The sequence below is a fragment of the Mustela erminea genome, chromosome 17, assembly GCF_009829155.1.
Source record: "Mustela erminea isolate mMusErm1 chromosome 17, mMusErm1.Pri, whole genome shotgun sequence".
NCBI lineage: Eukaryota > Metazoa > Chordata > Mammalia > Carnivora > Mustelidae > Mustela > Mustela erminea.
The window spans coordinates 27488796-27514556 of record NC_045630.1 but is presented as its reverse complement, the minus strand read 5'-3'; the positions used below and the strand labels follow the sequence as shown (position 1 = coordinate 27514556).

General features: G+C 42.7%; 1 protein-coding gene across 11 annotated transcripts in view; it reads left to right on the top strand.

The window, feature by feature from the left end:
- Nucleotides 1-25761, top strand: part of RABGAP1L (RAB GTPase activating protein 1 like) — a 765799-nt gene that overhangs the window by 725688 nt on the left and 14350 nt on the right. For 9 of the 11 annotated variants that reach the window (XM_032317419.1, XM_032317418.1, XM_032317421.1 and 6 more), the window contains 3 exons: nucleotides 8177-8269; nucleotides 18585-18695; nucleotides 25106-25210. In XM_032317419.1, the coding sequence (XP_032173310.1) occupies nucleotides 8177-8269; nucleotides 18585-18695; nucleotides 25106-25210 (309 nt within the window). Of the gene's footprint in view, nucleotides 1-8176; nucleotides 8270-8457; nucleotides 8769-13846; nucleotides 14632-18584; nucleotides 18696-25105; nucleotides 25211-25761 lie in introns of those variants that run through there. The other 2 variants (XM_032317428.1, XM_032317422.1) reach the window with 2 other exon arrangements.

Here is a 25761-nt window from a genome sequence, read left to right as displayed (position 1 = left end):
GTTATGTTAGTGTTCCAAGAGGTAAGTACTTTCCTTGTCCCCGCCCCCTTAAGCCATTATATTCCTTACTAGAGTACAACTTGCAGGGGTGGGGGTTGGGTGGAGGGGGGTGAAATGAGTACAGGGGGTCACAAGGTGCAAACTCCCACTTAGAAAATAAGTCCTCAGGGGAAGTAACGCACAGCATGGCAAGTGTAGTTAATAATGCCGCATTGCAGGGGCACCTGGGTGGCTCAGTGGGTTAAAGCCTCTGCCTTCGGCTCGGGTCATGGTCACAGGGTCCTGGGATTGAGCCCCATATCGGGCTCTCTGCTTAGCAGGGAACCTGCTTCCTCCTCTCTCTCTCTCTCTTTCTCTCTGCCTACCTGTGATCTCTATCTGTCAAACAAATAAATTTAAAAATCTTAAAAAAAAAAAATAATGCCGCATTGCACATTTGAAACTTCCTAACCTAAGAGAGTAAATCTCCCAAGTTCTCATCACGTAAAAATAATTTTTGTAACTCTATAGACGACAATATTACCTAGACTTAATGAGGTGATCATCATATCATTTAATATCTACAAATACTGAATCCATATATCATACATGTGAAACTTAGGTTTATGCCAACTATATCTCAATTTAAAAAGAATACAATTAATAATCGTTTATAGGTTCTTACGGACTCTGAAAGTTGCCCCACCCAGTCTCATGGAGCAAAGTATCCTCGACTATGCTCCCCCTCCTCCTACTGCTAAAAGCTCAAGAAGTGTCAAAGTAGCTTCTCTCACTGAACATTGGGAAGAGGATTAAGTGAACCCTAATAGGACATGGCCCCTCTTCTTCGCTGGACTCCCTCCCAGCTCTTTCTTCCAAAGAATTGAGGCTACTTCAGTTTTGTTCGCCACTGATCCATTTTCTATCCAGATCTTGATAGACCATTGCAGAACTGATTCTGAGCTGGAAACCCTCAGCCCCCTACAACTCCAAGTCACCAAGAAATATGGTGCCAGAGTTATCTGATTAATATATTAAAATGGGATCATTTATATTCTTCCTAAGAAATTATCTGAAGTGAGGAAGAGCAATACATGATTTCTAGTACCTTTGGCTTATTAATTTTTAGGCTCTCAGACTCCTGACCATCAGGAAAATATTAAACTGATCTTGGCAGCGGTTTTTGTTTGTTTGTTTGTTTGTTTAATAGTGATCTACTTTGCCAGCATTTGCATCCATTAACAAATAATTTTTGTATATTTTATTTTTGAAATAGAGAAGCAGATTCATCAAGTTTTGAATAATAGCTCTGACAAGGGACTAGCCCCTTGTTAAAATTCAGCACAGGGAAAATTCGATTTTTTAACTGGGCAAGAAAACTGACATAAACCAGTCATAATGAAAATCCTCCTCCCCGAGGAGCTCCTCCCCGCCCCCCAACAAATTTCTTCTTGACCTTTTATAACTGTATGCACTGATAAGCCTTTCCCCGCACTCATTAGACACATACTCGGCACCGCACCTGGATGTCAGCTTCTTGAGACGCTCTGCCTTCGCGGTCCAGGCAGGAGAGCGAAGTGGTCCAAGAGGACAGAGGCTGGGGGGCCTGGGGGCCTGGGTCCCGCGTCTGTGCCTGTCTTTACTAGCCACGTGACCTCGGAAAGCTACCTCTCTTCAGTCTTCTTATGTATAAAATCCGAATAATACCTCACAGAGTTGTTGAGAGGCTTAAATATGTAATTTTCTAAATTACAGCCTTAACCCTGGTAGGGAATTCTTTGACATGCAGGCTCTCTGTTTCTCTTTGTGCCAATTACTGTTGCTCCAACACGGAAGGGAAGGAAGCGGCGTGGGAGCATGCGCAGTGGGGCTGAAGCCCTCCCGTGCGGGCGGGCCTCTGCCTGTCTCTCCGGACAGCACCACGCAGAGGTTTTCTGCACAGACCCCACTCCCACTTTTTCTCGAGCGGCTACCCTTCCTGTCTCCCATCCCCTAGCGCCCTCCCCTCCATCTTTGAAAAGTCGTATGGGCATCTTCATTGTACCAGTGACCAGAGGGTACTACCCACATTTAACAGGTGACATTATAAATGGGGCAAGGATACTAGGGGCTCAGAAGAGATGCCAGCAGGGGTTCTAATGTAACTCCAAATCATCCCACCCAAAATGCCAGTAGTACTCCCACCTTAAGAAGCACTAGTAGCTCCTAGATTCCTTTCTCTAGTTAAATTCGGAATCTACTTTTCACAGAATTGATGCACTGTTCCATAAGACCAGCATATGTCCCAAATCATGCCATATACAGCGCAGATTGCAGACCAGGTCGAAAACTCTCCACAGGCACCTTCAGCTGTGCTGTGTCATTTTCCTCTTGTCTGCGTGTAGCTTTCCCTTAGGTTAATATGATGGGTTGTTTCAGAGTTCTGTTACAGCTTTAGTTACAATCCAGAGTTTAAGATCTGTGCTGTTTTAAAAGACATCTAAACTCTTTAATGTATAAAGATCACATCTGATAATCAGGAAGCCTAACCAAATCATGTATGTAAGAGAAGAAGTATGTTTTATTAAAAATAACTAAGGCACATGACATTCAAGTATTAGTAAGGAGTACTCAGTGTCCTAAGAGTAAAAATAAGGCGATAACTCAACTAGGTATCATTAGTGAGATAAAGATTCTTAAGGCAAGTTCACCAAAAAGTAATTGATATACAACAAAAAACTATACACACATATTTTCATTCTATCAGAGTCCTATATAAAAAAATTCACACTTTAGATGAAAAGAGGGAGGGCATAGGAAAAGAAAGTTGAGCATATTCCTCAGTCTTCCTCTCCCACATCTCCGACTGAGGCCGGCATGATGGCATGGTGAACTTGGAGAGAAAGAATAAAGCAAATTAGCAGCTACTGTGCTTTCTCCTTGCCTGTTACCCAGGGTCATCGTGGAGCTTCTCCTGCCACTCCCTGAACCCCCCCCACCCCCCGCCGCCCCTTTCCCTGAAGTTCCTAAAGCTCTTGTCTGTGTATTTCCTGGTAACAGCCGAATAGGACCCACTTTCATCAGACAGGGAAAAGTGGTGAAAATGCAGGCGGGTGACTGCATTGGTGACCAGGACAGGCGTTAAGGGAGCCTCCCTAGTGATTCAGTATTACAGCCCCGTGAGTATGAGCGTCAGGGGAGTCCATGAAAAAGCCTCCTTGATTGAGTGCATGTCCTTCAAGTCCTGCTCATGAAATTGTCTTAGAAGGTCTGAATAGGCATTTTAAAAATGGAATATGATAAAATGTAGTAGAAAATATTAGAGGATATTGTGCCGATCCTTAGCAAAAACCAAGTACAGTTTAAGAAATGCCACAACTAGTTACCATTTAGTGGTAAGAGGGAGAAGCCAGGAAGGGACTGAATGAATCCACACACTGGCTGGGATGGAGTTGTTTTTATCTTCTGCTTACTGCTGTTGTGCTGTTTGTTGGTTAACACCAGAGCTGACAGTATCCAGGTTATTTCATATTGACATAATTTGCAGTTGGTTGTAAAGTGAAGGGGGCAGAAGTTTTTTTTTATCTTGCTTTCAGCAAAAGTATGAAGACTTTGAACTGAGTTTTGTTTGTAAACATTTGGTAATTTAATTGATAGTTATGATTTATAATATGTTATTAGGTTCGTTTCCTTTTGTTACCCCAACAAATAACTACAGATTTAGAGGCTTCGAAGAGCTTTATACATTTATTATTTGACAGTTCTATAGGTTAGAAATCTGACCAGTTTCATCAGGGCTAACATGAAGGGGTCAGCAGGCCGCGCTCCTGTCTGAAGGCTCTTCTCACCTTTTCCAGCTTCTGGAGGCTCCCCACATTCACTTCCTCCCCCATCTAAAACGCCAGCAACATCGAATTTCGTTGGCTTTTCTTCAGTCGTCACATCTCCTCTGACTGAAATCTGGAGAAGTTGTCCTCTTTTTTTTTTTTTTTCCCCCTTACATTTCATTTATTTGAGAGAAAGAGAAAAGGAGAGAGAGAGAGAGAACACGAGAACAAGGGCAGAGGACAGGGAGAAGGAATGGGAGAAGCAGTCTCCCTGCTGAGCAGGGAGCCCAACGAATTGGGCTCAATCCAAGGACCTTAGGATCATGACCTGAGCTGAAGGCCAGTGCTTAACCAACTGAGCCACCCACCTGCCCCCAAAGTTCTCCTCTTTTAATGACTTGTAGGATTTTGTTGGGCCCATTCAGAAAGTCCCAAGATCATTTCCTCATCTCGAGGTCCTGAATCTCAAGCATGTCTGCAGAATCCATTTTGCTATGGAAGGAAGCATATTCAGAGGTTCTGGGCATTAGGATGCAGACATCGGGGGAGGGCATTTTTTTTTGTCTGCCATAGTTGTCTGTATCGACTCTTGCTTCCAAAATATTTTTCTTGTAAAATTGTGTAAGAAAATCAGTTGATTTCAGGAAAAATCATAGAAAAATGTGTTTGGATATGGCAGAGGAAAAAAATGAAAATGGCATTCACATGACTAAAGGAATATTGGGAAATACACTTCTCTTGACAGCCCAGTACCAGAAGGGAGTACAGGCCAGGGAGACCGTGGACCCACCCATATTCCAGAAATTCCAGATAATCCCAGATCACTCTGCCACTAAGGGCGTCTCACTTCAGTTTTCTCAGCCATGTTGGGTTCACTTTTCTCATTCTGAAGACAGGGATTGTACCCGACAGACAATCTCCAAAGGTCCTTCCAGCTCCAGTTTACAAATTCGAAGTAAATGGTTATGTTACGAATTTAAATGTCAGGATTAAACATATTGCGAAATAATCTAAATACCGTGAAATATTCAAAACATTAAAACACTGCTTCTATTTTAAATGCTGACTTCCTCAAATGTAGTTGTCACGTCCAAAATGTCAGGTCTTGGCTGATTATTTAAAATGATTGCTATCATACTTACTGGGGATTGTCTTGCCAGAGTTTTTCCTCTTTTGGGGTTGTTTGTTTTTAATAAATACCATTTTGAGTTGGTGAATGCTCGTTTTCAGTTGCACTTATCAAATAATTGTGGATTCTTTGAGTACATTTCCTGAATTTAGTCAAATAGGAGGTATTGGGTGAGTAGAGGTTGGACAGTGTATTGGAAGAAGCTCCCTCACCCCCAGTTAGGTAAACATTTGAAAGGATCAGTGATTCTTCAAGTGCACAGTTATATTAAAAATATTTAACTTAAGGGGAGACATACCTGTATTACTCTTGAGATAATAATTGGGTCAATTCTAGTGATTCTTAATGGCTTTCTGTTCTTTTAATTAAAACTACGTACTAAAGAGGTATTTTATTCCTTGCTCCACTAAGAAACATTTCAAGCTCAATATTACAGTTCCTAAAATAAAATCAGTTTTGTCCTGAAATACAGTTTTAAATACCATGACAGCCTATGTTCTTTGATTATCTCATAAATAACAGTTTCATATCAGCTCACCGTCCTTCCTCCTTCCCTCTCGCCCCCCTCACTTTGTGCCAATCACAGGTGGATGCTCAGTGTCACCCCACAGCACAAGATAAATAAGCTTGGCAGGTTTCCTAGCAACATATTGTTCTGGGAACCTGTGCTGTTTCCCTGAACAAGATGAAGCCAAACATCCTAGCATCTCAGCCAGATGGGAAAGGATTAGCGTATTGAGGGTGTTTAATGCATTTTTTTAAAAAATTTCACATTGAAAGGAACCTCTTAACATAAGTAGCAAGATTGACTTTTAAAGGACCTTTTTTTACATGGAAAAAAAATTCTGTAACACTTCGAATTTTAAAAATATGGTTTTAGAAGAAATTCTCTAGAAATAAGGTTGCAGTGTATAATGCAGTCATTGCTGAATGGGTCCATTTTAGAGCCAGTAGAAAATACTCCCACACAGGACCGATGTCCAGCCTGGTGTACTGCTCAGGGCCGTGTCCGTTGCAGGGATGCCGACCTACTTCCGGTCTGATAAATGGCTTCACAGTAGCCTCTGCACAGTACTCACTTCTCCCTCTATCCTGTTCTTAGGAATGCCTTGGAAACACTTGTCCCTGCTTAGCCTCTGAGACTTTTTCCCTTTCTCCTCAGCTCAGGGCTCCTTCAGTGCTAGGAACTCAAACCACTTCATCTTAAGAGTGTTTTTGGTTGGGTGCCTGGGTGGCTCAGTGGGTTAAAGCCTCTGCCTTTGGCTCAGGACATGATCTCAGGGTCCTGGGAGCGAGCCCCGCATCAGGCTTTTTGCTCAGCAGGGAGCCTGCTTCCCTCTCTCTCTCTCTGCCTGCCTCTCTGCCTACTTGTGATCTCTCTCTGTCAGGTAAATAGATTAAAAAAAATATATAGAAAAAAAAAGAGTGTTTTTGGTTTTCCAAGCAAATGATGAATACACACAGAGAAAAGACAGCTGGAAGAAACTGAGGCCCCCCTAGTAAAGTCAAGAAGAAGTAATGTTGCTCCTGTTCTGTTGTCACATGACCACGTGTATTTATTTTTCTGGTCTGTCTGATGATCGTGAGGCCCACAGGTGGGCTTTTGCACGCGGGTTCCTCCCGGTGCACTGGTGAAGGTCTCTGGAGATGGTTAATGAGAAGTTACTCTCTCGTGACCATGTTCGGCGGTCAGTTACGTCCTGAAAACCGTCTGTCCTTCTTGTTTCACTGGGGAGACGCCCCCTTCGGCCAGATGAGTGTTGCCATCATGTGGTTGTGGAGTGATCGCCACAGTCTCCAGTTGGGAATGAGTTTGTGAATTTCCCCGTTTTGGTGAGAAGCAGGTAACTCCAGGACCTTAGAATGCACCTGGATGGAAGAGCAGAGTCATTAGAATATGAAGGGGCACGACACATGGCGTCTTTGCTTTTTATTGAACAAATTCTCTGGCCAGATTCTTATGCACATATTATGTTTTCTAAATACCAAATCTTGTCCTTGACAAGAAACAGTCTGCTCAGAGCCTCCTGTGGACCGCTGACTTAGGTAGGTCTCATGACAATGGTTACTAAGCATCAACACATCTTTACCTTCAAGTTCCCAAGAATCCAGCAAAATAACACATCTGTTGTCTTTTAAAAAATTAGATAAACGTTCTCCTCATTTCAAGTCACTTACTTTAGCACCTAAACATTAAATAAAGATTTTCATGTTGAAAGGAATTATATAATTTTGATTATCCAAGGAAAGCCTAGAAGTGGACTTAATCTATTAACACGGATCACTGATGATAATATGTTAATTTTATTGAATGCTTTTTAAAAAAAATTTCCAGGAAACGGGCAGTATTTTAGATACTTCGCCTGTTTATAACATTTAATTCTCCTGACAGCCATTATGAAGCAGAAATTGGTTTGCCTGCCATTTTACAGATGAGGAAACTCAGGCCAAGAGAGGTTAAGTACTGATTTGCCAAGAGGTTTCATAGTTAAAGAAAAGAAAAAAATAGGAGATGTTCAGACCCTGATCTGTCTAGGGCCAAATTCTTGGACCTTTATTCTGTGTTACTCTTATTAGTTTATTTTAGAATTCTAAGATTGTGTAAATCTTTGTCTTTTTTTTTCTCCATAAAACAGTAGACTGCTGTCTTTTAAAGATGACACAATTTTGGTAAGAAATAGATGAGTCGTTTAGATGATCTATTACCCCATGCAGCATAGCAATTCTGTTGTTTTGTAGGGAGTTTCAGTGACAGTCTGTAGAATCTTCTTTCTCTGGGGTACAGTATACTGACTCTATTTAAAAATATTTTTGTTGCTAAGTTTTTTCCTTTTATAAAATAATTTTCCTTTTCAACATGGTGGAAGACTATGAATGAATTTTACTGAAAAGTAGTTAGAATTAATAGCACTGTTCAATACTTACAAGAAACAGCGTGTTGCAGCACAGCAACGTTTATAAAGTTTCATGGAACATGACCACTCTCATCTGTTTACGTATTACTAATGACAGCCACTTTTCTGCAGTGACACCAGAGTGGAGTAGCTGTGACCTAGACTGTGGGGCCCACAGAGCCTACAATACACCATCTAGGCCTTGGCAGAAAAAGTTGGCAGACCCTGATCTCAGATCTAGATCTTCCCCGCGACTTGGTGTTGGGTGTGCGCCCTTAGAATGCTAGAGACTTAATTGGCCACTGTATCAGAAAGTGTTTTCCCAAATCACATCCTTGTCTAACATGCTTCTCTTCTAATTCCTGTAGGTACCAACCAAGAAACTGAAGAAATATGAGAAAGAGTATCAGACGATGCGGGAGAGTCAGCTGCAGCAGGAAGACCCAATGGATAGATACAAGGTAGGGGAGGCATGGGTCACCCATGAGAACCAAGTGCCTTCTGTACCCTGAAGGAACAGTAGTGGCCAGTTCACCCCCACCTTCCTTCTTGCTTGACTCAGACGCTCTCTGACCATGATTAATGTCCAGGTATGTTTTCATTTCAAGAAACTCTTGAGTCGCCAACCATAATATTTCTTTTCTTTCAGTTTGTATATTTGTAGGTAACTCCACCTGTTGCATTTTTACTTGGAATCTTCATAAGAAGCTGAGAGAAAGAGAGGGAAAAAGAAAGAGAGAAAGTGGCTATCGACTACTTTCAAAAATGAGAAAACAAGGAAAGTGGCAAAGGACTGTGTTAACTGTGCACGGTCACGTCCACAAAGACTTTTAGAAGGTGAACTCTTCCAAGCCTGGCACAAGAATGTTTCAGACTTTCCTCTTTCTGTAGCGACTGTTAAACATACAAACTCATTTGGAAGGAAAAATAAAGCCCACAAAGGTTAATGGAGCACAGTAATGGTGTTTGTTGCAACATTTATTTCCACAAATCTGAGTGACAGTGACATTTCAGTACAGTTTGCAGTTTCAGAATCAAACCTGATTTCAGTTTAATATCCTAGTTAACTGTAGTATTAAAAAAAAAAAAAAATGGGCCATTCACGTGAATAGATCTCTTCAGTGGTAGTTACTAATGCTGTTCCCATGATGCAGTGCTGCGGAAGCACTGATTTTGAACTTATTTTTTCCAGCTGACATATTATCGTCTCCCTTGAACATGTTCTAATTCCTCAGATTCCTGCAGATGCCTAACGATTCCCTCTGTCTTCACATCAGTAACCCTGGGATTAGAGAATATTGTGTTTTCACACTGAGCACCACCAATGCTAAAATATCCTTCCAGGAAAAGTACTGAGGTGGCATTGTTCATGAAAGCCCCACAGCGGGATGACTGCTGCTCTTGTAACTCAAGTGGCCCTCACGTGGTCAGAGAAGTCACCAGGGGCGGCTGGAGTCACAGTACCTCTTCTCTCTTCTGTGGAGCAGAGTGGGACATGGCAGGAATATGCAGATTTTATAGTCGGACCTGAGTTCAAATCTTGCCTTTCTAGGAAAAAAAAACCAAAAACACAGGATTTGTTAAACACATTGCGGGGGTTAATACCTAGCCCATTGTTCAGTGTGGGATAAGTATTAAAGGTACTCAGCACTGGACTAGTTATCATGCTTCTTCCTCATCTGTAAAACATGCAGGAGCTCACATATCTCCTTAAAGGGCTCCTGTGAAGATGAGGGATGTCGTGTGTGAAGCTGCTCGCACGGAGCTGCTGTTCAGTAAATGGTGGTTATTAGACCTTTGGGGCCTGCTGCCTGCCATGACCCAGGTATTATTACTAGAGTAACATCCCCTCGCGTGGTTCTGCTCTACCAGTCCCTTGCTTATCTTCTCATTTCTCCCAAGGGTTGCTCCTCAGTAGCCTGACAGCAATATGCCTCTCCGCTTATTTCTAGAACGGGCGAAAGAACTGATAAGAAGAGCCCATGTACTGCTCTGGTAGATCCCTACTAACCCGCAAGGCACTCACAGAATAAGGTTTGAGGCTCATTTCCACCACCACCAACCCCCTCAATAAAACCAGTTTTAATGTAGCTCCTATCACATGCTGCTTTAGGAAGGCTTGAAGGATAATTTAAAAATATTCTTAAGGATCCTAAATGAAGACCTCCTACTGCATAGATAATCATTCTAATTATCTTAGTTGACATCATTACAAATAAAATCTGGGAAGAGTGCTTTGAAATAGAAGAGAAGGCAACGAAAGACTAAAATCGTACATTTAAAATCAGTCTGGGACTGAATTTGGTACTGTTTTGTACATCCTTTTCACATCGAAGTAGATACGTGTGAACAGTACAGTGCATATTATTTGTTCAAGAGTACTTCCCACACGTAAGACTTTGAGTGTGTTCACATTTTACTGTGGGATCAAAGTAGAATTAAACTTTTTTTGTTTTGTTTTGAAAACAGATACTCTTTTTAACTTACGCATATCAGAAATGCTCTATAACTATTTCTTTTATCTTACTGTAATAGTTTGTCCATACATCTAGTATTTCTGTACCCTTTTAATAATGTCTAAACATTTACATTGGGAATATACTTGGTGAAGTTACAGTCCTTAAATACATTTTCAAGGTGAAAGTTGGCTTTATAGTTTCCAACCTTCACCAGCCTTGTTCTTTCAGATACTCGATACCTAGTTTAAGAAACCAATTATAATGACCTTAAAGTAGGAAAGTATTCAAGAAATACCTCTCAGCCTCTTCTAAATTTAATCCTATCAAGAATAAGATCTGTGTCCCTGGAATGAGCACATTATAATTCGTAGATCTTGGACTGGGAAATTCTTGGACTACAAATTCTTAAGAATAACTTGGGAAGATCTTTGTGGGCATCAAGTCAGAACTTAGACCAGTTCACTAACAAGCCCTCCTCCCCCGTGAAGGTCTGTACTACTTAAAATGCCATGTCTACCCCGAGCTCACTCGATGGTAAGGGAGTTAGGAAAGTTGCGTCAATTTTTTTTTAAAAGCCCAGAAACATCATACAATAAAATATTCTAAGAGATTTTTCAGTTTGATGCTGTTTCCCTTGGCATACAAAAAGGCCCCTTGTGTGGAAGCCAGAGGTGGGATGAAGGACCCAGCAGTGCAGAGGCAGCCCTGAGCCATCACGTTCTTGCTGTATCTATCCAAGTATGTGTTTTAATTTTGTGACAGATGCTGATATCTACGTTTTCAAGTGATGTCACTATACTCCCCTGTATCTAACACTTAAATCTCAACCACAAAGAAAGAGATGAATTATGTTGGTAAATTTTAGAACCCTAAACACAAAAACGTTCTGGAACAAGACAGTGGTGATGGTCGCACAATGTTGTGAATGTACTAAAACCACTGACTTGTACATTTTAATAAGGTGAAATTCATAATATGTGAGTTATATCTCAAAAAAAAAAAAAAAAGATCCAAGCAAAATGTTTCAAGGGGAATGGCATCCAACCCACCGTCTTCTTTTCATAAATTCCAAGTCATGCAAGAGAAGCCTGTGCAGAAGCCATACTTGTGGGAGGGAGACCTTCTGTCAGATTTGGAGCTAATTAATGATTGTCAATCCTGTGTGTATTCATATTTATAGGGGAAAGGCCAATGCAAGTGGGTGACACATCCATTTTCATGTATAAATATGGATGCACACAAACGTAGAACTGTATAAATTTGTGTACACACCAGGCTACCTGGTCTTGGCTTATATTTGCATTTGAAAATCAGCTCTGTAATGGCTTCCTACGGGATTTGGTGTGCTCTTTCTGCCGATCTTCTTGACTACGTTTCAAGACGCAAAAAGGAAACTTTATTGGAAGAGGAATATAGAACATTTATTCTAAGTCCCTTCTTAAGTTTGACCTGGCCAAATTGGTGTGGTAGTTTTTATCTACTTGAAACTTTGGTTTGTAAATTAATTAATTTGAAATGAAGGGAAACACAGGATAAAGACTTATCTATAGAAATCCATCTTGGTATATTTCCATTTTCATACAAGCTCCCAGAAAACAAGCATTCAGGAATACGTGTAGCTGTTTTAGTATATTTTAAAAATTAGTAGTCAAGCCCCTAATAAGTAGTTACTGGCCTCAGAAATTGTAATACTGTTTTCTGTTTTAAGGAGTTGAGTTGTCTCCATTTAGGGAAAGATAGTTTCTACTAATGTAATCTGTTGACAGCACCTTTTAGAGAACTGCAGCCTTCCTCTACCTTTGGAAGATGGTATGCTTTTCTTATTTAATTAAGTACTTGCACAGATGTGGGGTAAACCTTCGAAAGCACAGCTAATTAATTAATTCAGTGAGTCTTCCAAAGCGCAATGAAGATTATGTTATTACCTGTTCTAGATAGGCAAATCCTAGAAAGAATCGGGAATGCTTAAACTCTCTTGAGTTCAGGACACAGATAGTATTACGCATCATTTCTAATTCAGGTATCTTATCTATATTTAGTATAATTAAATTTAGAATGTTTAATTTCTTTGGTGAGGTTAGAAGTAGTAATTCTCTTATCGAAGTGTAATTCAGGCAGGAAGAGAGTAATTCCTCTAAGTTTGCAAAAAGTTCGTCTTACACATACTAATTTTTGTAGAGCAGTTATCCCTGTATGTAATTTAAAATTAAGCTATTTAATTATACTGGGCAAAAATAATGCAAAATATTTGAAGTAAAGCTTAATTGGACTTACATTATTTGCCATTCTTCTATAGCTATAAAATAACTTAGAGCAGACATCACATTTTGTTTTTAAATTGTCAAGTGAAAGAAGTTTAAATTTTGTCAAATTACCTGGGGAGTGGGGTGGGAAGGCTTCCCCTTTTTCTTACTCTGTGGGGCCTTTCCTTCCTCAGGAAGTCAAAATAAGTGAATCTATCTTTGAAAACTCTTTTCTACCAATGAAAATAAATTTACGTATTTTTAATTTTCCTCATTACAGAAACTGTCATTGGTTTTTGGAAATACTTACATTTATGAAATAATATGCTTTTAATGAATACTGATAGTCAAGAGCATGGTTTCTATCTGCCTGTGATAACGGTTGTGATAGACCTCAGAAGGCCACCACTCTTGTTGATCGTGGATAATCCAGTGAACTCACTGTTGTAAGATGGTTCAAGTTGCAGGCTAACCCCTATTGAGGATTCTTGAGCAAATTAGGAAGAAGGAGCAGGTGGCTTCTGATGATGCCTGTTCACTGAGTTTTACTTAACACTTGAGAGAGGTTTGAATGTTACACATATTAAGAATATTCTAAGTATGTTTATTGATGATCTTCAGAATTAATTCTCCAAAACTTTTATTCAATTTTTAGTCTTTTTTTTTAAGTTTTAGTAAATTTTGCTTCCTGTGTAAGTAGCATTACTGAGAAAATTATGTCACACTGACATGTTTTGACATCATCTGTAACCCATTGCTTTTTTAAAAATTTGATTTGTATGCTAGAGCAGGGTATCTGCGAACTATGGCATGAGGGACAAATGGGCCCGCTGCCTGTTTTTGTAAATAAAGTTTTATTGGAACACAGCCACACCCATTGTTTACTTATCGGCTGTCTAGGACTGCTTTTGCACAACAGTGGCAGAGTTTGAGTAATCTCAACAAAGATCATATGCCTGCAAAGCCTAAAATACTTTGTGTCTGGCCATTTACATTTAAAGCTTGTTGACCCCAGTGCTAGGAAATAACCAAAGACTGTTTTTCAAATGCTAGGAGAACTGTAGTCTGGTTTGCCAACTGCCAGTTACTTATTACCAACAAGATTTTGTTTTTAGTTTGACATTTCAATTTTTTTAAATTTCTACCAGAAAAATAAAACTGGATACATTGGGTAAAGGAAGAGCATAAAATGTTTCAAGTATCCAGATTTTCTCTCTCAAACCTTCATTTGCAGACAATGTAGACATTTAAACATTTAATCTGTAGGCATTTGCCTTTGAATGTCAAAAAAACTGTTTGCTAAAATCTGATGATGCTAATTATCAACTCTTGAAAAAATTACCCAAACGAAAGCATGGGAGAGTTGAGTGTGTTTTTGCTAATAAAATTGCACTGGGTCTTTTAGGAAAACATTTTCTCCTGACCCTTAAATGACTTTAAAACCTTGTGCCAAGAATTCATTATAGTAGCAGATGACACACCCCAAATACTGAGCTAGAGTTTACGAAGCTGCCTCATTTCCCATCATTTTTTCCTGTAAGGCTTCGTTTATTTTCTTCCGAATGCCGGTTCCCGTTGCTCAGGCCTCTCATCACGGAATAAATGACGTTCACCGTCTCTTGTGCTGCTTCACCCACATTCCAGCCCTCAGACTCACAGGACAGCTGGAAGCATTCCCCTGCCCAGCAACTTCAGTCTGTTGCCCGAAAATGAACTATTTTGCAACGTTTCCGACCTTGTCATACGAGGAAGTTCCTTCCACCCGGCTGAAATAACACAGTGTAAACAACTCACACCCAAGTTGTCCATAGTCCCGCAGACAGCATCTTCCAGCCGTCACACGGACTGCGAAGGGCAGGGTGCAGGGGAGGAGTTTGAATCTTAGTCTGGCTGGGTTGAGACTTGCCCACTGGCTGCCTCAAGTGTACTTTCTTCCAGCGAATGTTTGCAGACAGAGAACTTAGAGTAAATGACAGCGTTAACAAGTGTCTGCTTCTGTTATTGCCATTTCATAACTGTATTAGTAGGTGTGCAATTTCATTGGATATTCTGTTTTTTTTTTTTCAATTGTCTTTTGTACCTATGATTGAAAACGGTAGTTGGTCTATGACTTTTGAGGAGGTAAGTTATTTATCTGTGTATGTCTGTGATACCGGCGTCTGTCTGTCTGCAAAATGCAGTATCCTCCTCCCCAAAGTTACTAACCAAACTCTCCCGGCAGCCGTGCAGCTCTTATGCTGGGGAGGGGGGCAGGGAACTAACGAGGCAAGTTGTCATCTGCTTTTTGCTGGGATGGTGTCCGTTGTTGGAGGGTGGAGGATGGGCCGAACAGGGCAGTGTGCGTTTCCAGGGTTATGGAAGCGGGGTCTCCTGCCGTCTCTCCGGAGAGGAGCGGGAAGCCGGCTGCCTGTGATGTTGACAGGCTCAGAGCAGCTGGGCACATCTGCTTCTGTGCACACCGTGGCACGCAGCTGCCTCTGCATGGACAGGCTGACGGGCTGGCCCCCAGGCGCACTCGGGCAGGCAGCTCTTGCTGACCTTTCAGAATGAACGAAGCCCATCCACATGGAACCTTCTTCTCCGTTCTAGTATAAAGCTTTTCCTTGCATCAGTCAGTTCCAGGGAGGGGCGGGGGAGCAGTGTGGGCTCCTTGGGAGAGGCTGGAAAAGATCACCCAGGAAGATACCTCACTTGAACCCTTGGTGAGTGTGGGCAGGTTCATTGGCAGGGACCCCCGCCCCGCTGGGTGGCGGTGCCTCGCTGGCCCGCTCAGGGGCTGGGAGGACTGCTGAGGATGCCTCCCGCCCCAGGTTCAGACTTTGGAGGACGATACTGCATTTTCGGCCCCACAGCTTGCTTGCCCACATGTCTGTGAGTGCAAAGCAGAGGAGTCACACTCGCCCTGTGCTGCTTGCTGTGTACACACCCAACCGAAGCTTTTTGCTAAAGCCAAGCCGGTAGGGGCACCCCTGAGGCCATTTAGCTTTTTAGGGACGCTTAGACACTTACGGTTTCTCCCAGATCTTCCCCTGTCCCCCCTCTCCCCCCTTGGCCGCGTGTCCATAGGGAAGGGTTCCAGTTGCAACAGGCGTGGTGACGGCATGTGTCCATCAGCACTAAGCTGAGCTCCCCCCTCTGACTTAGGTAACGTCACCCACCGAGGGTTGGTCTTGGATCAAGAGGGAAGGAGCCGCCTGGTGCCATCCATAACATACTTGCAACGAAGCACTTTTCCATGTGTGACTTTGTGTGCGGGTTATCTTAACTCCCTTGTAAGCCCGTGTCACTGTCACCTGAAAAACCTGAGCTGCAACATTGTCACTTGGGTGAAATGACTGTAACATCAGCAAGCATTGAGGGGACTCTGCATCTTGAATTCATGCAAGTACAGTTGTTGGGAGGACTCAGACCCTGACTCAGGAGTAGGGCCTGGAGTCCTGTCACCAGGGGCTCTTGGGAAGGGACTCCTGGAGGTGAGAACGATCGCTTCTCTGCTGAGCAGCCACCTGGGTGTGCTGTGTCCTGGTGAAATGGTGCTGGGCATTGCCGCTCCTTCCTGGCAAGGAGGAAGTGGATGGGAAAAGTTTCTGGAACTTTTTTTTTTTTTTTTTTGGTAATTCTGAGTTTTCAACAAGTAGGGAAGTTGTTTCCACAAAAAGGAGTAGTAATTAGATGTACCAGAGCAAAAGACTAAGTCTCGTGCCCCTGCTAGAATTTGGATTGCTTCAGCAAAGATGGAAAGATTTCGCCGTGAAGGCCCTGGCTGCTTTTCTGCTTGTATTTTCATGACAACTTTTATGCTACTTCTGTGGGAGGTTAGGACCTCTGTGGAGGTTAGGACTTCTGTAGAAGGAGGGGACAGACAGAAATGGATGAGTGCAATGTGCCCCTACAAATACATTCACGGTCTTTTCAGGAATATCTTGGGAAAGGATTCCTGGCAAGGCCATACTTTAGAGGGGTTACATCATGTTTTGGTTAAAAACGAAGATCCAGTCTGGTTTCAGGTAGAATATGAGCTTCTAACAGGAGTGAACTTGAAAAAAATTCTCATTCTGGCATTTTATCCTTCCAATGGAATTGAAATTCTGAGTGTTTTTTAATTTTTTTAGATAACATTCTAAACCCATGTATTCTGTATTCATTGTTGAAAACTTAGAAGCATTTTTTAATGGTTTTTTTTAAGATTTTATTTATTTATTTGACAGGGACAGAGATCACAAGTAGGCAGAGAGGCAGGCAGAGAGAGAGGAAGGAAAGAGGCTCCCTGCTGAGCAGAGAGCCCGATGTGGGGCTCGATCCCAGGACCCTGAGATCATGACCTGAGCTGAAGGCAGAGGCTTTAACCCACTGAGCCACCCTGGTGCCCCTTGGAAGCATTTTTAAAGCACAAAGACAACAATACAATTAATCCAGCACCTACAATTAATGTTATTTATGTTGTTACAAAAATGAGACTTTCGAGTTCCTTGTCTTTTTTTCTTTCCTATGCATTTCCTAAGCATTTCTTGGATCATTACATATTTTTCACTTATTTCAATTATTTTATTTTTCACTTATAGTGTAACACTGCATGGAATTCTATCATGAATTTACTTAAAAGCATTTAAGAGATTTGGGACTGTTTTTATCTTCTTCAGTAGATTTCTTTTTCAGAAATGTTTGGGCATTCCCCAACTGTCCCAGTCTTCGTCTTCTAAAAGAGAAGACAGAAATTGACTCTGTTGGGTGGTTCTAGTCAAAGCGCAGGTTCATCCTTCAGCTTCTCTGCTGGCCCGATTGGGGGATTCTCCACCCCATGAAAGCCTTAGGCTCTGCCCTTACCACTGGTCTCTTAGCTCTTCTTTAAGAAACAAAAAGAGAAAAGAAATGGGGCTTTCTTTTTTCCATATAACCAATCCCAGGTTGTTCTGTAGAAGGTAAATGTCCTTTCGCCCCATGTGATGCAATGACACGCTCTCTTCCTGGGCATAGATTTGTCTTCTGGTCGTGCACCACTGCTCTGAGTTTCTACTACCCTTGCAGAAAACACTGTTAGGAGTATAAATCTGAAAAACAGGAAGATTTCATCACATTGAAGTCTTTCCTGTCAGCTCTCTTTGAATCTCCTATAACTGTTAACAGTAGCAAAAAAAAAAAAAAAAAAAAGTGCTTTTGATACTTTGGAATGAAAGACCGTGACTTGCTCTTCTGAAAGTAGATGGCGCGTGTCCACAGTTCATAAAGTTTAGTTCAGGGGAGACCTTCCTCCTTCCTTCGTAAGAATGTGACTTGGCTCTTTCATCGTAGGACTTTGTTTCAGATTTTTTCCTGGAAGCTCAAGAGGGAAAAAAATAACTCAGTAATTTCTTTTACCAAGAGTCTTTTGAAGTTTTAAAGTTGAGAAGTTTTTCAAAGCACTCCCACAAACATTTAGAGCCATTGTCGTATGGACTCTCGCTCTTACCGGTACAAACATCCGTGTTCAGAGAAGTATTTCTGCACAGTATTCTGCACCGTATTTCTACACCAAGGATGAAATGTCAGTTGATAGCAAAAGTCCAGAACCCATGTTTCTTCATTTAGTGCTCATAACTGAATATATTCAATTAATGTGAACTGTGATACAGGGAAAACAATGTGAAGAAACGTCTAGTGGTTTCCCCGCATTTGACACCACCTGCATCGTGCAGTTTCTCTTGAGGTTAAGGGTCAGATTATTGTGCATGTTTCAAACAGAGGCTGGCCAGTGTCTGTGTTCTGGGTCTCTATGAAACGTCACAGGATTGGGGAGGTGTTGGAAATTCTGCCTTTTGTGGCACTTTTTAAATAATGCAGCCTTTACCGTGTAGCCTGTCAGGGACAGTTGTAACTGTTACCAGGTAGACCGCCGCACCTGCACTGCTGGCTTAACTCACTGTTGTTTCCTGGACAGCAATCCTGCCTTCCTGTGCCACTCGCGCCTCCTCCTTCTTAACACCTTCCAAAGTTCACTCTGTTGTCGTTGCCTGTTTTCCCTCGCCAGTCCCGTTCGTTTCTGCTAGTGTGTCTGGTCACTAACGCCCCTCCCTCTGGCTGTTGCTCTTTTCCTGCAGAGGGAGAACCGGAGACTACAGGAGGCCAGCATGAGGCTGGAACAGGAGAACGACGACCTTGCCCACGAACTAGTCACCAGCAAGATTGCTCTGCGAAATGACTTGGATCAGGTAAACCTGTCGTTTGCTGGGTTGAAGTCCAACCGTGACGACCTCCTCAGGGGTGAGGATCAAGCTGCTCTCGCTGCGATCCCGCCAGAGCTACCCGATGCTGAGTTGGCTGCTGGTTGGCTGAATGTACAGGCCAAGAGGTGGGAGGGGACAGCGTGAGCTAATTGGAGAGGGTGGAAGCAGCAGCCTTTGAGAAGTGTTGGGGTCCTCTCCAAACAGCATGTGCGATGCTGTTTTTTTTATAACTCTAAACTTCTTTGGTGTCTCTTCTCTTCATCTGTACTTTTCCTAAGCTGAGGGCTGCCAGTATAATTACCTGGGAATATCAGTCATCAAGACTATACCAGTGCCACGCCAGCATTGGAAGGCACTTTACTTTTTGTTCCAAGAAGAGTTCTCATCTCCAGTGAACGTGAGGACTTTATAAGAAGTATGTACATGGGGATACGGGTATTAGTGGAGAGACATACTTTGTGATGGCTGAGGGCCAAGATGCTAGGTGTGAATCCCGGCATCGCGGTCTGCTCACCGCACGACCCTGCGTGGTTCTTAACCTGCCTGTAGGTAAAATAAGGTGAAACGTGTCAACACAATGTGTTCCATACATGGTATCTGTTTCTAGGAGGACCTTAAATTGTTCAACTTGCCTGGTTCTTTCCAGCAATACTGACAGCTTTAGGACTTCTTGTTTTCTGTCTCTGGTGTTTTAAAAGATACTTGGCAATATGGAAGGAGTCTTGGGCGGGTTTAAAATTAACTCTCTTTTCTGACTTCAGAAGTGACTGTTCCCCACCAATGGTGTCAGGGTCAGAAAGACTGAGACTTAACACTGTTAAATCTGTTAAAAAAAAAAAAATTACCTGTATGCTAACTTCTCATTGACAATATTTCAAACACAATGTCCACTAATAGAAATATGATTAAATGTTTAGAGAAATTTTTTAAATGCTGAAAAATGGTCTCTGGCCCTACTCCTTTCCCCCCATATAAATGGCTGGTTTTGCAGCTCAAAAGTTTCAATCACAGTAAGATAGGGATTAAACGACTATTAAGGAAAATAGTGCTAAAGCGGGAAAAGGGGCAGCTGAAGGAATTCACAGTAAATAGAGTTTGAATTAAGACAGAAACTGCTTTGTGGGACACAGGATGTGGAAGGTCGAAAAGCAGCCTGGTTGGGGGTCTAGGGGTGGGGAGTGTGACCCTTCTCCCCACGAAACCATTCAGCTGGGCTGCTTGGAAGTTATTAGAGGGGGTGTGAGAGACGTGTGTGACTAGGAGAGAGCCAAAGAAGACAGAGGGCGTCCAGTCCATCAGGACCGGGACCAGTCTGACCTTAGCTGGTACATTTTTGTGTTAATGACACTAGGCTGGTGAGTCAGTACTATAATGAAATTTCCTATTTTCATACAGGCTCCCCCAAAGGCCTCACATGTGATTTTGTTCTTTCAAATCTTTTATCCATTAATAGTTTTCTGAAGATGGATAACTAAATGAGAAAGAGTTTTAAGCAGGGGGACTCCGTGGAGATGTGGTGAAATTCATTAGAGAGAGAGTCGTAGGTTGAAAGTGGCGCAGGAAGTGTGTTTGGTGTTATCTATCAGGCCTTTAAAAGGATTAAAAAGTAATGAGATGAGATGTCTACTGACCACCTACAACACACCAAGGACTATATTCAGCAATTCTGTAAGCGTTATCTCATTTAATCTTGCTAATGACTCCACCAAGCAGGTGTTTTTTTAATCTTACATTTAATAAATGAGGAAAATGGCATATAGATTCTGACTCGGAAAGCTATTCTAACAAAAATAGAAATCTGGTCAGCGGATGTGTACAAGATGGTTTACTACTGTGTCATTCAGAAAAATAAAAAGTAGAAATAATGTATAGGTCCAGTAGAAGGGGAGAATGAAAGTAAATGTCTTTTGGGAATTGTTTTTTAAAAACAATGGGAAGATAATGTTACAATATTATAAAACCCTATAAATTTCTCTGTATATAATGTTTGCATCTAAATTTCAAGGAGTTTGGCTGACAGAGGGCCATCGTGTTAGGAAAGAAGCTGAATATACCTCAAAAGGAAAAAAGCCTACAAGGAAATCCATCAGAATACTAGTTCTAGAAACTCTGGGTGATGAGAGTCAAATCTAACTTTTAAATTCATCTTTTGCATTTTTTCAATTATTTTATCTTTCATAAGAAGACCTTAAATTCTTAACAACCCTTGGGTTAGGAATAATATGCATTATACCTTATTAAAAATCAGAAAAATAATATATTATTTTAAAAAATGTTGCACCACCGAGAAAGTCCATCTTGTGGATCAGCCTGGAAAGACTGCTGCATGCATAGTCCCAAAATAACTGACTGTTGGGTATCTGGGTAGATGGCTTGTGTAGATTCTAGTTGCTAGTCCTTGAAGAAAAGATTCCTTCATTCTTTCATTTTTTCCCTCTTTCTCTTAATTTCCTTCCTTTATTCCTCTTCTTTTAAAAGAGTAAGGAAGACCTGGCCCTTGCCTTTTGAAGCTTGTTATCTAGGTAAAAGGATAAAAATTGCTATTTCATGCACATCTCCTCCAAACATCTGATTCTGCAGTTTCTGCCTGAGCGGGGCTTACTTCCCTGTCCAACAGCTGTCCGTGCCCTTTCGGTGTCCTGTCCCCCAGCCTGGCCGGAAGGGCACCCACCGCCTACGGGAAGTGCTGGCTCTGCCCACCTCCACCCCGTTCACCTCCTACTTTTCCGTTGCTACTTTCTCAAAATCACATCTCTTCATTCAAGTAGCCAGACTTGGACAAACATAAAACAAACATGAAAGCAGCTTGTATTCCAGACAATATGTAAACAAACAAGTGCTAATTAGGTAATTAAGTACTCTTTAAAAACAAATTATCCCCCACCCTTGTCCCTTTAGTGCTGACTTTGGGCTTCTGGGCTCTAAACTTTTCTCTTTGACACAGCCTTCTGTTTTGACAACGTGCCCTCCCTCAGACTCTTAGAATAAGGACTTCTCCCGGTGATTAACAATGTAAAAAGATACAACATCTCCATTTCGGTTTCTGTAGAGAGCTGCCTCAACCCTTCCTGTCCTTTCTTGTTCCCAAGGAAGGAACAGAAGAGACACGGTTGCTCGTCCTTCCGACCAGAGCGAGTTCTGTGTTAGAGCAGGGGCTCCGTGTGATGAGTGGTTAAGTCTTTTGTTTTGTTTTAAATTGAACAACTGGCTTGACCAGTTTTTTGTTAGTTTATTTTTTGAGATTTTTATTTATTTATTTGACAATAAATGCTCTGCACCAAGCGGGGAGCCCGATGCGGGGCTGGATCCCAGGACCCTGGGGTCATGACCTGAGCCAAACGCAGCCAGACGCTCAGCCATCTGAGCCACCCAGGCTCCCTTGGCTTGACTAGTTCTTTGAGACATCATTTCTGAGAGAGCCTCATCCCTGCTGTGAGCGCTGAAGCTTTCGATCAGGTCATCCGTTAATTGATGATTAAATCACAGATGGCAGTGCTTTTTCCCCTCCTGTGTATGTCGTATGAACCTTAGGTAGCACTTAGAAGTCGCCACATCGATAAGGCATTTAAGGGAGGGCCTGGGTGGCTCAATTGGTTAAGCATCTGTCTTTGGCTTGGGTCTTGATCCTGGGGTCCTGGGATCGAGTCCCACATGGGACTCTCTGCTTATCAGGGAGTCCGCTTCTCCCTCTGCCTGCCATTCTAGCTGCTTACGCTGTCTCTCTTGCTCTCCCTTGTCAAATAAATAAAATCTTAAAAATATATATATATAAAACATTATAAAATGTTGGTAAGTGCAAGACACCTGGGTGGCTTGGTCAGTTGGGCGGCCGACTCTTGATTTTGGCTCGGGTCGTGATGTTGAGGTCCTGAGACTGAGCCCCACATTGGGCTCCATGCTCAGTGCGGAGTCTGCGTCAGATTCTCTTTCTCCCTCTGCCCCTCCTCCTGCTCTCTCTCTGTCTCTCTCAAATAAATAAATAAATCTTAAAAAAAGATGTTCATAAGTGATTAGAATTAATAATGACAGTGATCTTAACAAATTATGGTAAAGATTTTATAGTTTGAATTCGAAGAATATGAGTATCTATCTGTTCAGTAGTACATCCCTAAAGATTCATTTAACATGAAAGATGATTTCTAATTAAATGAGGCCTAGAAATTGGTTGTCCAAAGACCCAGAAGACTGTTCCTAGGAGAACCAAGTTTTTTCAGATGTGATCCTATCTTGATGAGCTGTAGAATCATTCTAACTCCACTGTTTAACATAGAGGAGAGACTCTGGAGGACGCTTCTGGAAAATTCTGACGCTCCTCCCACATGGGACCCCCAGCAATTTCTGCAGATGTTGGAAGCACTCCTTTGGTGTTCCAAAACTATAAAGTAGAATGTCTAGGTGTGATGCACAATTTAAGAAGCTTAAATGTCCTGATAGCAGAAATTTACAAAAGGCTAAAAATTTGGGGTGAATCTCTTTAAGAAGCCAGACTTAGAAAACATTCACTTCAGAGTGTCATGAAGAGGAAGGACTCTTCTCTTCACAAACTGGAAAATGCGGGGGCTACTGAAGAGGACGTTAAATTGTGCTCTTCTTTATCAGGAGGGCTGTTACTTACATAGTCTGAGGTAGAACTTGAACCCGTGGGCTGAAGTTGTGGGGACCTAGATTTGGTTCGATTTTTAAGAACACTGAAGTGATCTGTGTTGCTGTTCTTGATTCTCTCTCTGACCCTCCCTCAGAGAGTCTGGGGAGGTGCTCCCTGCTCTGACTGCAGTCATCTGACTGGCTCTCAAATTTGCTGTTTCGAGTGTCTGTAATCTGCACCAGATATCATATACAATTTATGAAAACATAACTTGCACAGATATCTTGCCCACCTCTAGTTTTAGGATATACTTTTGCTATGTAGTTTCCCCCTTCAAATCTATCAGAGCAAATTTTAGAGTCTTTTTAAGAGGGACTTTTTTACCTTCAGTACAGCATAGTTGCAAATTATCTGAAAACAGAGCTGTGACCATCAGAGTGTGGGACACTGGGAACTATGAGCCCGGACAGAGAGGCTGGAGTGCCGCTTCTCTGCCAGGCCTGGCAGACTGTGCTGGCCCGGCCTTCGGGACCAGTGGGAGATGGGGCAAAACACATGCATGGCCACCTGGCCAGTTTTTACGATTCTCTGGATAATGTTTCGCTGTTGTTGGGCCAAGGATAGCTTCTTCGAATAGCTGTCTGTACTCTGTGTCTGTGGTTTTCTCTGCTGAGCTCATCCTATGGCCCTGTGCCACCTCCCCCACACACAGTGCCCCCTGGGCAGTGATTGGAGAGTCACCTCCATTCATTCACCAAGTACCTGGGGAGTCCCTGCCCCACTTGGTACTGGCCTTGGTGCTGGGGAGATGGGGATGAGCAAGTCTAATGGGCAAGACAGAGAAACCCCCACGTGTGATTTGTCAGTAGAGATTGGGCTCAGTGCTGTCGAGGGAAATAGGAGAGATGTAGGCAGAGGAACTCATTTAGATGGAGGTGAGGAGCTGATTTAGGTCAGTGTGAGTGGGACAGAGCTCAGGGCTCACTCCACTGCAGATGTGAACTTGACGCTGAGACCTACAGAGAGAGGTAAAGGTCTAGGGTGTGCAGTAGGCATGTGTTGACTAGTTAAATAAACGCACGGTGCTTTCCTGGTTAATTGGACTCTGTATCCGCTTTAAGACCAGAGTATTCGCTCTGAGCTCTGCTCAGACATTCCAGAAACGCGGCCTTTTTTGATCGGGTGCCTGGTCTATATAGATCAGTTTTCCCGAAGGCCATCTCTGTCATGGGTTTTTGGTCTTAATTTCTCCTTGCTCTACTCACGGTCCTGTGTGCGTCCCTTCGTGAGCTATTTTACCTCTGCTGGTCTTTGGATTTTCTCACATACTGTTGACCACGGATCAGCCTGTCTCTCTCTGAATCCGCACCCCCCACCCCCGGGCACTAACAGCTAGAAGCTTCTATATACGGCTCCACCCCTTCATCCTAGCCATCTACACAGTCTCAGAGTGATTGAAAATATGTAAAAAGCATTTAGAAAAGAGCATGCGCTTTGATGCCATTCATGTCTGAACTCAGCTCACACCTCTCCTATTCCATGTCTGCCCCAGTTGTGTTGTTCGATCTCTCCAGACTTCACTGCCATTGTCAGTAAAATCATTGTTGTTGTGAGAATCAGAGATGATGTGTGCCACGTGCCTACTAGGAAGTTGGCCTTCCATGAAAGCAGCCGTCCCCTGGGTGAGCTAGGAGGGGGAACATGGCCTTTGGTCGTGAGGCCATCGTAACTAGAGATGAGGTTTGGAGAGAGGATCCACACACGGTCGTTCTTCGCCTTCCTTATGGTTGCCATGTGCTCCGACGTGCAGGCGGAAGACAAGGCAGATGTGCTGAATAAGGAGCTCCTCCTGACCAAACAGAGGCTGGTAGAGACTGAGGAAGAGAAGAGGAAGCAAGAGGAAGAGACGGCCCAGGTGAGAGGCATCGGGGCGGGGCGAGGGGGGGGTGCTTTTCTTCACCCATGTGTGTTGGCATGAGGAGTTGATTAACACTCTAAGCAAGAAGTAAAATTAAACTTACTCTAAGTCAAGGGTGATGTTGAAGCAGGACATGCGAATAGCGTTGGGTCTCCGCATTTTGTCTGAAGGGTGTTCGAAGTGGAGGCAAGAACTGATTTCTTCCCTTAAACAGGTTTTTTAGGAATCTGCCTTTACTCAGATGTCTAGCGAGAGTGTGAAGTTTCCTCTAAGTTTAGCAACTTGGACTTAGATCCAAGAGCTTGGACAAACCTGCAGAGTTTGTGTCCTGTCTCCAAGCTCGTTTACATCAGCAGTATGAGGGCATGGGGAGGGGGAAGCCTGCAGAGATGTCCGGGAGGTTGGGAGGTGCTGTCAGTCCTGCTCTGTCTCCCTAATTCCTGCCTTAGAAGGAGCACCGCGTTCCCGGCCGAGTGCTCAACCCTTATTCCCCAGGGGAAGGAGAAACCCCTTTGGGAACCAGGCTTTGAAGTTCGCTCCCTCCAGGC